Source organism: Rhamphochromis longiceps, linkage group LG12, assembly GCF_057381845.1.
Source record: "Rhamphochromis longiceps isolate RC_006_pf linkage group LG12, R_longiceps_female_GT1.1, whole genome shotgun sequence".
NCBI classification, from domain to species: domain Eukaryota; kingdom Metazoa; phylum Chordata; class Actinopteri; order Cichliformes; family Cichlidae; genus Rhamphochromis; species Rhamphochromis longiceps.
This window is the reverse complement of record NC_140568.1, coordinates 33066011-33079563: the sequence shown is the minus strand read 5'-3', so window position 1 is coordinate 33079563 and position 13553 is coordinate 33066011. Positions and strand designations below refer to the sequence as shown.

The window sequence follows — 13553 nt, the reverse complement described above, 5'->3', positions numbered from 1 at the left end:
TGCAGGCAAAGAGGAAAAGGAGTGGGAGGATGTGATGGGATGATCTTTCCCTAGCTTTTCCATCTTTTTGCTTACATGAGGTCACCCTACGATCGGGCTGAACAATTGATGTGAGCATAAGTTCCAGTGATGATATCATCCCATAGTCCACGACAGACAAACAATAAATGTGAAATACAAATATGTGATAGAACTGAAAGTGTGTTTTATTTTGACAGCCTATTTATATTAGCTCTATTATATAAAAACAGAGCCACAAACACAATAACTGATATATACAAAAGTAATAAGTGACAGAATCCGGTGCAATGATAATAATACACTCACAAGTATACACATTTTAAAGTACGTACTCGACGGACAGTTCAGTGAGTCACAGTTGGCTCCATGTAAAACGTTTCTACACCTGCTGAGCTGCAGCCATGGCAGCTAATCGCTCCTGTTTCTCCTGCTCAGCCTTTTCCCTCATCTCCTTCTCTCTCTGGATCAGCTGCCTCTTCTCGGCCTCCCAGGCCTGCACCCGGCTCTCATACTGCTCGAGGTCCGGTGTCTCGGCAGCAGCCAGGTTCTGCTGGGCCAGAGCGGTCACTAAATCCTGGAAAGAGGTTGACTCTACTTTACCCTGAGACTCCAGCTGACTGCTCAATTCCTGGAGAGGCAGGGCAACAAAAAAAGTTGAAAGCACAAAGGAATGATCTCATCACTTCATTTAAATGACTTGGGTGAAACCCTGTGACCCAGAAAAGTCACTTCAAATATGTGACGCACACCGAGAATCATGGCTGCACAGAAAAACAGTCAAGATATGATGCATTCAAGAACAACCGGACTTTCCAATAATTCCAGTGTTTATTATCTTAGCTTCGTGGTCTGAAATATCCCTTAAATCTATGACCAAATGTAGTTTGTTTTTTTATGATGCGCATACGTCAAATAAACAGTTGCAGCTATTTTGTTCCAAATTTTCATCCAGCAAACATTTTGGCCATGAGGGGAAATCCCCCTCTGGATGCAGCCACACACATGCCTATAGGGGGCACCTGGCCTGTCAGCCAGTGAAATTTATCTTTACCCTGTGGCAATAATGCCATATGTATTGGGATCAAAGTTTCTCTGTAAGCCTACCTACTTTTATTCAGAAGGTCAATCATTTATGATTGTGGTATAAGTGCATATCCATTTGCATCATTACTACACACACAACAATAATTTGACATCTATGAGTTTAAAATAAATAGAAAATAAAGACTGAAAAATTAAACCTGGTTTTATGTGGATACATACAGCGCATGTCAGGATGCATAGTGCAGAAAATGAATTCAATAATGATTCAGATTCAGCTATTTGATAAAAACACTGGCAGGTGCAGATATTTCATGTATCCAATAGTAATTATGTGTGTGCACATATTCTACAGCATTTGATATCAGAATGTACTGAAAGTCAAAGCTCAACATCTGGATTTGCAAAAAGAAGCTCTGACCACCCCTTTACAGCAAACTGGACTCTGTTTTCTTTGTTCTCCTGTAGGTGCACCAGGAAGCATTATAAACCCTGATGCACACAGCTGATAAAATCCACATCCCAGCTAAGGCTTTTACACTGGTCCGCTGATCTACAGGTGGTAGTTATGTTTCAGGAACGTTAATGGATCTACAAAGCCAGGAAAGAAGAAGAAGAATGCCAGCTGGGAAAATTTGGAAGAAAATGTTCTATGAGGAAGGAAATGTTTTCAGCATGGTCTCAAGAACATGCCCACTACACCTTAGTGAGCAACGACAAATGCAAACAGAAGCTTTGCTTTAATTTAAAGAGAAAAATATATATATATAAATTATCGTTTAGAGAATCAACAACGTAACTACAAATGTAAGAATCCCTAATTAACAGTCCACTTATTCAAAAATAAGTGGAAAATAATAATTTTATTATTTTTATTTTATTATCAGTTCAGTGGTAATACAAGACAGTAGGCAGAATGGAGAAAAGCACTTCTGACAGTCAAAAAAACCCCCATCTTATGCTGTTTGCAAAGGGGAAACTTTTTAAACTAGAGCGCAGTCAGAAAGCGTATCCTATAACCCAACAGGGTATTTTGCATTTTTGGATCCACATCAAATTTTTAATGGGTCTTTCCTTTGTCTAGGCTACACCTTTCCATCAGGTTTCAGCTTGGTGGTTGTTGTGTAATCTTGCTGAAAGATGGACAAATGGGAGGGAAAACATACTTCCGCCCCACCTCTTGCCTTAGAATTATATTTTAATCTGTCCCTTAAAAAAAACAAAGCATGCTGCTCACAGCAGCTTGACTTCTAAGTTATAACCTCGTTTTTACCAGCATGCCCCTATAATTACATTTGATGCAAATTTGAGCTTTAAGTACAAACAAAGACCGACCTTGAATTTCTTGACATACTCGGGTAGCTTAGCAGCTTCGGCCTGATCGTCTTCATCTACAGTGTTTTCTTTCTTGTCCTCTTCACCTCCTGACTCTTCTCCAGAAGAGTCTGACTCTGAGGTCAAAGGCAGGTCGTGGAGCAAGTCATTCACATATCCCAGCTGAAAAATAATCACAAAAATTAATGTTATTTATGCAGAAAGATAAAATTTTGTAATGAAGCATGTTCTGAAACAACTGTTTTCTGGTCTTTTTGCTGAAAATTACATTATGCAAGTAAAGTCTCTTACTGGAATGAAAACAGGCCAGACATTTAATGACGCAGGGTTATACACCTTACTTGACAAGTCACCTCTTAATCTTAGGAAGAAGTAAGATTAACTGTGACCTGAGCCAGCAGCACCTTCATTGAGATGTAATACTTCCTCTCTGTCCTATGGCGTTATCTTCTCTGTCTACGTTATTGCTGTGCTGCTGTGTGACGCAGGCTGTTCACTTTCTGTTGCAGTGATTGTCAAAGACAACCTCAGAGCTCCAGGCTCTTCAAAATCTCATTAGATGCAGACAAAGCTGTACTATTGAACTGGACAGCAGAGAGCGGATTAGAGATGCTACAGCCTGCGCATATATGTAAAAATTGCAAAATCATGACAGCGTGTGTGTCACACAATGCTGTCTGTGCCAAGCAGCCTACCTGGAAAGTAATAAGCAGCCTGTGGACTATTTGCAATGCTGCACGCAGTTTAATCCACGCTCATTTTACAACAGCAAATGAACACGTTAAGAAATACATCCGTTTGACATCAAACCCACAGTTAGGGGGCTGATATCAGGCGCCCAAATGAGAACAAAGAGCAATGCTGTCTGGTACGGCTCGGATAGTTGTTTGTTATGAACTATATAACTATAAACAGTTCTAGCATATTGTGCATTTGCTTGAGCACAGAACGTTTGTGTTGTATTACGCAGCAGTTGTCTTACTGATATTTTTCTGCCTATATGAAAGAATAATGTATGCCATCATTGGTACCTTTTGTAAAGTTAATCAGAGACACATGGGACATAATCAAGGATATCTGGGGTTGCAATGTTCAATGTTTTTGCTCTCTCATTACTGATTTTGATATTTAAATATGTTTGCAAATTGTGCGTTACCCTGAGACGCTTAATGAGGTGAGTGCTGGCTCAGACACCAATTCAGGGATCGATACAACTTTGACATAAAAAGAAGAGTGTCCTCAGATGACATTATCAGCATGGACCTAGCTTATTTTTGAAGGTGGGAGAAACCAGAACTCCCAGAGAAAAACAATAAAAACACCACATCCTCTGCTCCCAATTTCTATGAGGGCCAGAAAAGCGCCAGTAATTAATTTAGATGTGCTGAACTGAACTGCACAAGCCCTATTAATACCCAATTAAATTGTGAAATTAACTGTATAAATGAAGAAGATCTTTAAAATAAAGAAGTTGCACCATGTCAATACTGCAGGAAAGCGTCTCTAGTCTGAGGATATACTTATGTAAGACAGGATACGTACAAGGGTTAGGCAACTGAACAACTAAATCAGTTGTCATCAACTCATCAAGTCCATTTCAGTTCCTTTTTTGGGCCTTGTGCTCAAAGGAAATAGCATTTGGTATTTTTGGACTTAACTTGCCACTTGCACAGAGAAACTGAAAAAAAAGGAGATTTGCTTTAGTTATGAGTTGGTGTCAGCTGTGCACCTTATGTTTTGCTGCTCAGGTACAAATCTGTACAATAAGAGGCTGCAATGTGTCCTTCATCTCACTTCTTTCTATCATCTGTGGTTTTAAAGTCTCTTCCAAAACAAGCTGCACAAACTTTTCTGTGAATATACTAAGAAACACCAGTCAGGAAAAAATGGAATTTGTTGTTCAACCCTAACACAAAACACACAAAATGAAGCACGATTTGTTTGCCCTTACTGTATCTTTGGACAGTTTGACATCACTAGAAGCAGCAGCCACTCTCTCCATAATGGCCAGCGCTCTGCCCAGATATCCTCGACCCCAGAAGAGAGGCATGCCTTTGAAGACGGCATGTATGCCTTTTAAATTTTCTACCTTGCCTGGATGATGAAGAAGGAGGAAAACAAATGAGACAAGTGGCATAATGAAAGGCTACAGGAGAAAAAACAAAACTATCAATCACAGCAAAAAAAATTACTTAAAATAATGCAAGAAAAGAAACTCAAGCACTTACCGAGGAAAGCATTGCCAAGCAGCTGAGCACTGAGGCCAATGGTGTTGTCTTGCTTCTGTCCACAGATAAGCAGCGATGCCCCCAGAGCCCGTTCTTCTGACACCTGATCGCAGCAAAGAACAAGTGTTTTATTACTTCTACTGCAACATGTTAATTAGCATCGGGCATCTCTTTTTACAAAAATGTATAAAAGTTTAGAATGAAACCCCCTAAGATGCCCCTTTTTGAATCACAGGAAATTGATTTTGCAATTTCCAGTCATAAGAATATTCTAGAGTCATCAGCTGTCCTAAACACCTTCAGAGCTGCTGATTCACTCACAGCAAGTTGTGGTCTGGTTGCTAGGTAACTGCCCAGAGCATACAGAGACAGGATCTGAGTGGAGGGAAGATCAAAAGCCTCCTGAAGCATCACCTCTTCAACCACAGAACACGCACCTGAACAATTATAAAAAACAAACAAACATTCTCAGATAACATTTCCCAATATCTCTATATGACAAACATTTTTTATATTACAGAAGTTTCATAATCTGGATAGGAGTAAGCTTGTGTGTGAAAAACTGAGTAAACTCTTACTGCTTACATAAGAACTAAGGGGATAAGTAGCAGCCAGGTACTCATAATCAAATGCACACAACTATTTGATTATAAGTGTGACCGCCTCTATATTTTTTGGTCTAGAGATGAAAAAAAAAGAGGATTTGGCAGTTCATTCAGATATGTGTTAACAGAATGCCACACAGAAAAGACATCAGCACTGATCTCAGAGAAGACTTGCTGTTGTCCATCAATCTGAGAAGGCTTATATGGCCATTTCCAAACAATCTGAACTCTGCCAGTTCACACAAAAGATTAATTACTTGTGAAAAACCGTCAAGACAGGTGCCAAACTTCTCAGGAGCCTTACCCCAAGCGAACACTGTGCAATGCTCAGAGAAACCCAAGAGCTACATCTCAGAATCTGCAGGCCTCAGCATGCTAAATGTTAATGTTCATGACAAGTTAAGTACAAAAAACAAGAAAAAATAAGTTTGAGTTGTTTGGGTTGCTAGGAGAAATCTAAAACTTACACTGCACTTAGTTTTTGTTAAATAAATGATACTTTTATTGTCACATCACATGTGCGGGTACACTGGTACAGCACATGCGAGTGAAAGTCTTGTGTCCAAGCTTCACAAGCAACAGGGGTGAGCAAAATACAATACAATAACATAAGAACAAGCAAAATATAAGAATGGGAGAAAAAATAAAGGAAAAGGAAAATTAAACACTAAAACCAGCTGTTGCTTGGGGGAGCTCGCGATGAGGCTGCCATACTCTGTGCCATAAACTCTTGGAAGTGAGAAGAAGCTGTATGATAAACTACCAGTATTTGGTGAGTTCACCATTTTACAATGGTGTCCAAATCTGCACTATGATTATGTCCTGTATAGCAGAGAATCCTGGTATCCCAGAAAAAGGAGCATAAAACCAGTGGTCTATAGTATATTGTAAACTGTGCATAAAGCGAAATGACACAAACAAGGTGTCATACAACTTGCAAAATGAAAGCAAGGTGTATGACAGCAATGTATTGAAACATGAAGTTCCCCAAAGTATTTATTAACTACTATTTATTAATTACACTCAGCATATTCGCAGGACATTGATTCTTTTAGCTGATTTTTGATGCGTTGTGTTTTATTGTGCAAATTCTTTTTCTAGGCACTGTTAACTAAGTTAAATCTTGGCTGGCCATTAGCTCACTATATAGTCCTTTACATAGAATTTGCCAACCATCAACTGGAGTGTCGTGGATGAGTATATAATTAAGGACACTGTAATTTTCTTTTAATGGCAAAAGATCCAAAACCACCCAAAATTAGTTCTATGCGCCCACCCGGTTTTAATCCAAATCACTTGTTGTACAAAACATGACGGGGCATTGAGAGTTCATCTGGCAAGGCTGTAAACTGTTGAGCTACGTCACAATAGCGACATTTGTAAACCACTAATAAAGGAAACTAACAGACGAAACCTAAAAAGTAATTCAGCAACATCAGATCTGAGCTACTGTTTTGAAACTTTGCAGCATATAAGCACTTTTAGCGAATGGAATCAAAACTTTCACATTCAACTGAAACAGCGGCTCTGCAAGACAATTATTTACGGTCTAATGTTATTATAGAAAACATAAATAAATAGAAACAACAAGCTTCCCTTTACCCCCGTCTTTTACAAACAAGGAAAGAAATGTTGAAATCAGATTTTGGTGATTTGAACATTTCAAGCAAACAAGAATGTGCTTGGAAACCTGCAAGGGGTTGGCCTTGCAGTCTGTGTGGTGCTTATGCTTCCCAAAGGTTAAATGAAAAATGATTTTTAAACTAAGTCTTACTTTTAAAGTCTGCATCCTTAATGAAGGAATCCATGAGGAGATTGAAGGTGAAGTCATCTGGGAATATTCCATACTGGATCTGCACACAGAGATATCAAAATATTGGCATCATGGAAAAACATCAATTTTTTTCTACATTATTTAATGATGAAGGTGTATATCACATGCAGCAATAAGACTGCTTCTCAGTGCATTAGTGACAATGAAAGCTCTTGCGTCAGAGTTGTATGCCGCCAATCAAAACAACTACAGCCGTGATCGCTTTTACCTCACTGTAAACGCGTCACTGGCTACCTGACATCTGTTTCTGGAGTAATTCAGGGATGCTCAGATACTATAACGCATTCAGGAACTGAAAAAAAGCGCTGGGCTGAAAATGTCAACCATTTAACCGTTTAACATTATTTGTGCTGGTCAGATCGGTTTGAAAACACGCCTCAGTGCTTCACAATGAGTCTGTGCTGTCTCATGATGACAGCCTTGATCAGATTTCCTCTCCGATCATTGAGATAAGGTTCATATGCAAGACCCAAACAGTGCTCTCAGCGTAGTTTATTTCCCAAAGAATAAACTGAGTGAATATTATAGTGTACCTTGTTTTTAAGTGTGTGCAAGGCCTTATCTCTAGCCCCATGTTTTAGACACTGTCTGATCCAGCCGTGAATGGTCCAGTCTCGCAGGTACCAACAGTTTGGACTGTGACGAAACCTTAAAGAAATTTACGGAAAAAAAAGTTGTTTCACATGCTTTAAAATAGAAATAGATACAAACACAACAACAAGAGGAAGAGAGGAAATCACATGACAAATATACGGTAAACAGTTTCAGCTGCTGAACCACAACTTTATCCTGGAAATCAGAGATAGGAATAAGAATATATCAGCAGAAGCACATCTAAATTCGTTCAGTGTTTCCCGATTATGAAAATGAATGTGCCCTGAACTAGAGTGCAGTTGGGAAACACACTAAATCTTGCCATCACAAGAATGGGTGCAGATTCCAGAGGAAGGAGTAAACAGGAAAGGTCTGGAGTTGCCCCGAACAAAGAAGAGCATGTGACTGAATATAAACCAAAACAGACAAACCAAACAGACAGTTCAGTCCAACAAAAACACACAGACTGGTACCACAAAAACCAAAAGCAGCAGCAGACATTTGGCACAGATGCAGGAGATGTAAAAATGATATCTGATTACTTATAAAGGTAGTACTCTGCTTGATCAATTTCTTCCCGGGATGATATGTTGTCCACAAACTGAAACAGAAAACAGTGTGCCATGAAAAATCAAGTTTACAGCAAATAAATAAAAAAACTAAATATGGTCCATTTAATGTAGATGCAGCTTACCCGTGACATAATCAGAGAGCTAACAGGGAGATTCCTGTCATATGTCCTGTCCATAGTGTTGGCGAGTACAGCTGCAAGTTTAAGAAGGATTTAAAAAAAATACCAGAATTATAGTAAAATAAACTAGAGAATAAGCTTTCCAGAGTAGAATAAATTGCTGACACGTTTTGTTTTGTTTTGTTTTTTTTAAATATATGAGTTTTATTATGGTGATTTACAACTTTTCACAACTTCGGTAATATCTAATTAAATTGTATTTAAACTTTGTTAAACTACGAGTATAAATTATGTACACTTTGTGAAGCAGGTAAATTTCGTCTGTAACACCATGAGGCTGCAGTGCTACACTGCCACCCTGTGTTGATGAAGTGTAAACACAGTAGTATTTGATGCTGGACTTCTGCAATGAGCATCAAATGGTGTAAATATTTCAAGAAAAAAAATTCTCTTTTTTAATAATTCTCCCAAGACAAACTAATTTACTGTACTAGAATAATATTCTATATTTGTACAACTATGGGTTACTGGATGGATGGGGGGGGGGGGGGATTTTCTGGTGTTCCCTTTGGGGGCCACAACAATGGATAATCTGCCTTCATCTCACCCTATACTTATACTTAACTCACCCTATACTTAACTTCCTCCTCTGTCACACCAACCCTCTGATTGCCCTCCATCACTACACCCATCAACCTTCTCTGGGGTCTGCACTTTTTCTCCTGCCTGGCAGCTCCTTCCTCAACATCATGTGTCTAATATATTCACTATCTACTCTTTTTACATATCCAACCCAAAGTCTCTAAACTGCTTGATTGGAGTTGTCTCTCTGATGTACTCATTTCTAATCCTGTCCATCCATATTGAAGCCAACCTGCTCCTGAGCCACAGAAGATAGTATCCTACACACTCTACCCACTCTAACTGGAAGGTCAGTGGCTGACTTCATAACTCCTCCATTCACATTGAAGAAACCTTGGGCAAGATACTGAACCTCAAGCTGCCCCAATTGAGAGTGAGCATGTGTGAATGTGTAGGGGTCGAAAAAATAAATAAACAATAATAACAACCACTGCACTGTAAGTGCAGTAAACTGAATGTAGTGCCATGTTTAGTGGAAGTGGCACTTACGTTTCTTTACACATCTCAGGCTGCTTATGATCTGTTTTTTAAACAGTTTATTAAAGGTAATAAACTATTAATGCTTTAATAATTATTTGGAATTAAGGGCATTATAGTCAGTCGTATTGCTATATTAGTTTGACACTTCTTGACTTGGTGGAAAAATGTTACGTTTCCCTGGATAATGATCCAAATCTTGACAAGCCCTTTGTTTGCTTGTCTTTTCATTATGTACTGTGTAATGTGGAGATTTAACTCTTACCCAGGTTCTGAGGATCTTTCTCTCTCGCCTCCCACATTTTGCTGTCTGTGTAAGCCGCTGAAAGCAACCATCGTCGGGCTGTGAAGAGAAATGCACACATCAGTCAAATATTTGGGAAAATGAGTTGCTCATGGCTTTAACATTACAGGAAAACTCAAATGCCGGTTAGTTTAGCTTCATGTTGTTAGCTAACGTTACCATGAACTGAGGGCATTTAGCTCCACCTCTATGAACATTCAAATATTGACCGTAAAAAAAAACAAAAAATAGACGTTAAACATGAAACTAAAATTAAATCATACTCTATATTGAGTCTTAACCAAATGCATGATGTGTCTACCTGAAAGAGACGGAGATAAACTTTTAACTTTGACAGCAGCAGTCGCACATCGCTTCAACACGTAGGCTGCCATATTAGACGATACCATGTCGTGGCAGGCGCCGGGGGAGTTTGATGACCGGCAAAAGTGGATTATACCAAAAGTGACAACAGGAAAGCAGAAAAGTTTTTGGTTTGGTTTTTGTTGTTGTTGTTTGTTTTGTTTTTTGTTGCTACCTATAAAAACAAATTAAAACTTAAAACTTATTTATAAACACAATTCGTACATGTTTATGAGTCAATGAATTATTAATGAAGTTAAAATGAGATATTATTGATATTTAATTTAACTTAATCTAATAATTTTTACTGTTCTACCTTGCTGTGTGCACCAAGCAACAAAATACTTTACAGGAAATGTTTTGATTTCCTGAAATTTATCAGGAATGACTTGCAGATAATGTAGAGAATACACACTTCCAGCCTACTAACCACAAGTTTCACCACAAGGTTGCTAACTTCCACTTTGGTATCAGCTTCTACGTGTAGATGAAAAGCGATAAACATTTTCTGATCAAAATAACTTGAAAACGTTTTTATTTAACCAACAAATAGTTGATCTATCTATCTATCTATCTATCTATCTATCTATCTATCTATCTATCTATCTATCTATCTATCTATCTATCTATCTTTAAATAATAAACTATAATACTTTGCAGCTTGTTACATTTGGTGTGATGTATGTGTAATTCATTAATATTAGTTTATATTCTATTTTTGACATTTTTGGGATTTTTTGGATTCATTTGTTTACATATTTCTTGATTGGCTTTGGTAATTAAAGTCACATCAAAATGAAAGAGAAGCTACTTTTGGTCACTCCCAAAATCTGTTAAACATAAATAATATTCTATGTTGCAAGCGAGAGTGAAATACTTGAGAAGAACCTGCTCTTTGACAATAGAGGGCACTGTTCATATAAGAAAGAGACAGAACAGGAAAACACACACAGCTGTAAAAGTGAAGGAGCTTCACTTTGCCATGCTGTGTTGCACATAAAGCCATGAAGAGGTCCATTGCTAGTTATTGAGCACCACTGCTTCATCAAGCTTTTCAATAGGGCTTACTAGATCTGTCCTCTCATGTTCATTAGACTGCAGGCAGCCCCAAAAATACTAGCAAACCACCAAAATTAAGCAGGAAGTTGGACATAAATGTGGAGTTGAGTTGTCTCACTTTGTTTACCTAAATGTGCATTAATTTGTCCGTAAAAAGCTGTTGCCCCCGTCACCTCTGTGTTTGTCAGCCAGTATTTTTGTTCAGCTGCAGGAGGACAGCCCTCAGCTATTATTACAGTTAGCTCCTTGGCTGTGGGTCAAAGGAGGTGACAGGTTGAGACTAGGGTGGGACCACTCTGTTAAACAAAACATGGAAGAATTTTAGCACCATCTCATTTTCTCAGTGACCAGCAAAACAGGAAATTTGTACCTGAGATGCATTACAGTGTAGTCACTACAAGTAAACAAGAAGTGTACCATTCAGTTCCATTACTGGGATTTCTGATATCATCTTGTGCCTTTCTGTTTTGCCATTATGCAAAAGGCCATACAAAGTCTACAGAACCTTTATTGAAAATCACGTTTTAAAACCCACACTTCTCTCATCATGTTAAAAAAAGGTATGTTTGTGGTTTAGAGATGAAAAAAAAATCAGAAGTATTTGTTTTCAGGATCTTGCTTACGGGCAGCCCCTTGCTGCTTCCCTTTTTTATTTCTCATCCATAGTGTTAGAGGACGTTGGTGCAGGTTGGTGCGATGTGATAAAAGAACTGCATTATACAGGGAATGACAAAGCATTTTGTAGGGAGGCTTTTTATGCAATAGATGTGAACTGTCATTGAACACATGCATGCTTGACCAATAGTATGTGTCTGCAAAATATAATGGATAAATTTATCATATAAGGATAGCTAGGATGAGCAGCGTGATAGTCTGAATTTTATTTAATTTGTATTTAAGACATTAAATAAATGTACATTACACAATGAGACAATTATAAGAATCTCTAAAAGGAGAAACAATTTTAGCCACATTATAAAAAGTTACAAGATACCAATCCTCAGTCTGGTTATCAACTCATCCTGAGTTCCTTCTTGAATGTGCATGATTTCGAAAACATTTATTGTGTAAAAAAACCCTACAAAAAAACCCAAAACGGCTTGCTGTAATTTGCCTGCTTATATAACAGTATTCAAATACATTCCGGATGAAACAGGATAGCAGGACATGAACCGCGCTGTAATATACAGCCCAACTTTCCAGCCAAGTGTTGTGACTCCTATTTTTTCACAAGTTTAGTTGAATTTTCTTTCCAAGACTTTTAAACTGTTGTCATTATCAGCCATTTGAGTTACAAAATGTTTTCCGAAACAGTCCTTGACTCAACTTTTTAATCACAGTATTATGAAACAGAAAACATCATAACAATAATTTATTGGACTTAAGACAGATGACAACCCTAGCACAACCTACAGTATGGTTTGGGTAAAGCAGCGTTTTGGAAAAATGGGAATAGGATTATCCTTATCAGGGTCATGGGGGGAGGGGAGCACTGCAGCCTATCCCAACTACCATAGGCTGAGAGGCGGTGTCCACCCTGGACAGTTAGCCTGGCTAACACAGAGAGAAAGATAACCATTTGCACTCACATTCACACCTATGAGTGCATTAGAATCACAAATTGACCTAACCCCACTAACTGCATGCCTTCAGACTGTGAGAGGAAGCCAGAGTACCCAGACAAAAACATGCAAAGTCCACACAGAAAGGCCCCGGCCTGGTGGTGGAGTCAAACTCAGGACCTTCTTGCTGGGAGGTGATAGTGCCGGACCACAGCGCTGCCCTGAATAATTTTCTATGTGTGTTAATTAGAATGAATATTTTCTTTGTTCCCTGATTGCAAAGACCTGCGAAAACACTTAAATTCTATTATATAATTTTACACATTTGTCTTGTAGAAAAACTGAGACGTGAACACTGAACACTGACAGGAAGTGCAGTTTCACTCTTCCAGCCCGCAACAGAAGTAGGCTGAATGCAACCCTCAAGCTAAAATGAGTTTGCCATCCCTGGTTTAGAGGGTTATTCCTGTTGGTCAACTACTTTCTTCTTCAGTTTATAGAGCATAGCACAAAGGTTGTGTGATTTGAATGTCTCTGAGTAACCACTGATGGCATGATGCTTATGGTCAGTGTTTTCACAGAGCTCGAGCTGTTTTTTTGTTTTTAACCACGAGATTCATTTTCCCACCCGAGACGTATTTACCTGTTCTCCCCTGTGTCTGATTCATCTTTGGCTTCTCATTGTCTCTCAAGTTTCAGTTCACGAAAAAGTGATGGACTCAACGTGATCAACATGCTTTTTCAGAGGAGATTAGATAAAGAGGAGCTAACTGTGAACAGGAGATGGTGATACGGCCGACTCTCTGTGGTTTCTCTTC

The 13553-nt window shown here is 38.6% G+C and overlaps 1 protein-coding gene across 1 annotated transcript; it reads right to left on the bottom strand.

Moving 5' to 3' along the window:
* Positions 1 to 185: 185 nt before the first annotated feature.
* mrps27 (mitochondrial ribosomal protein S27) lies at positions 186 to 10161 on the bottom strand. The gene is made up of 11 exons (XM_085425884.1): positions 10074 to 10161; positions 9734 to 9811; positions 8353 to 8423; positions 8201 to 8259; positions 7598 to 7712; positions 7005 to 7083; positions 4947 to 5062; positions 4626 to 4728; positions 4349 to 4491; positions 2398 to 2559; positions 186 to 649 (listed from the first exon to the last, which is right to left on the bottom strand). The coding sequence occupies exons 1-11, from the start codon at positions 10159 to 10161 to the stop codon at positions 401 to 403; spliced, it is 1263 nt and encodes a 420-aa protein (XP_085282010.1). The 3' UTR covers positions 186 to 400.
* Between the last annotated feature and the right edge of the window lie 3392 nt (positions 10162 to 13553).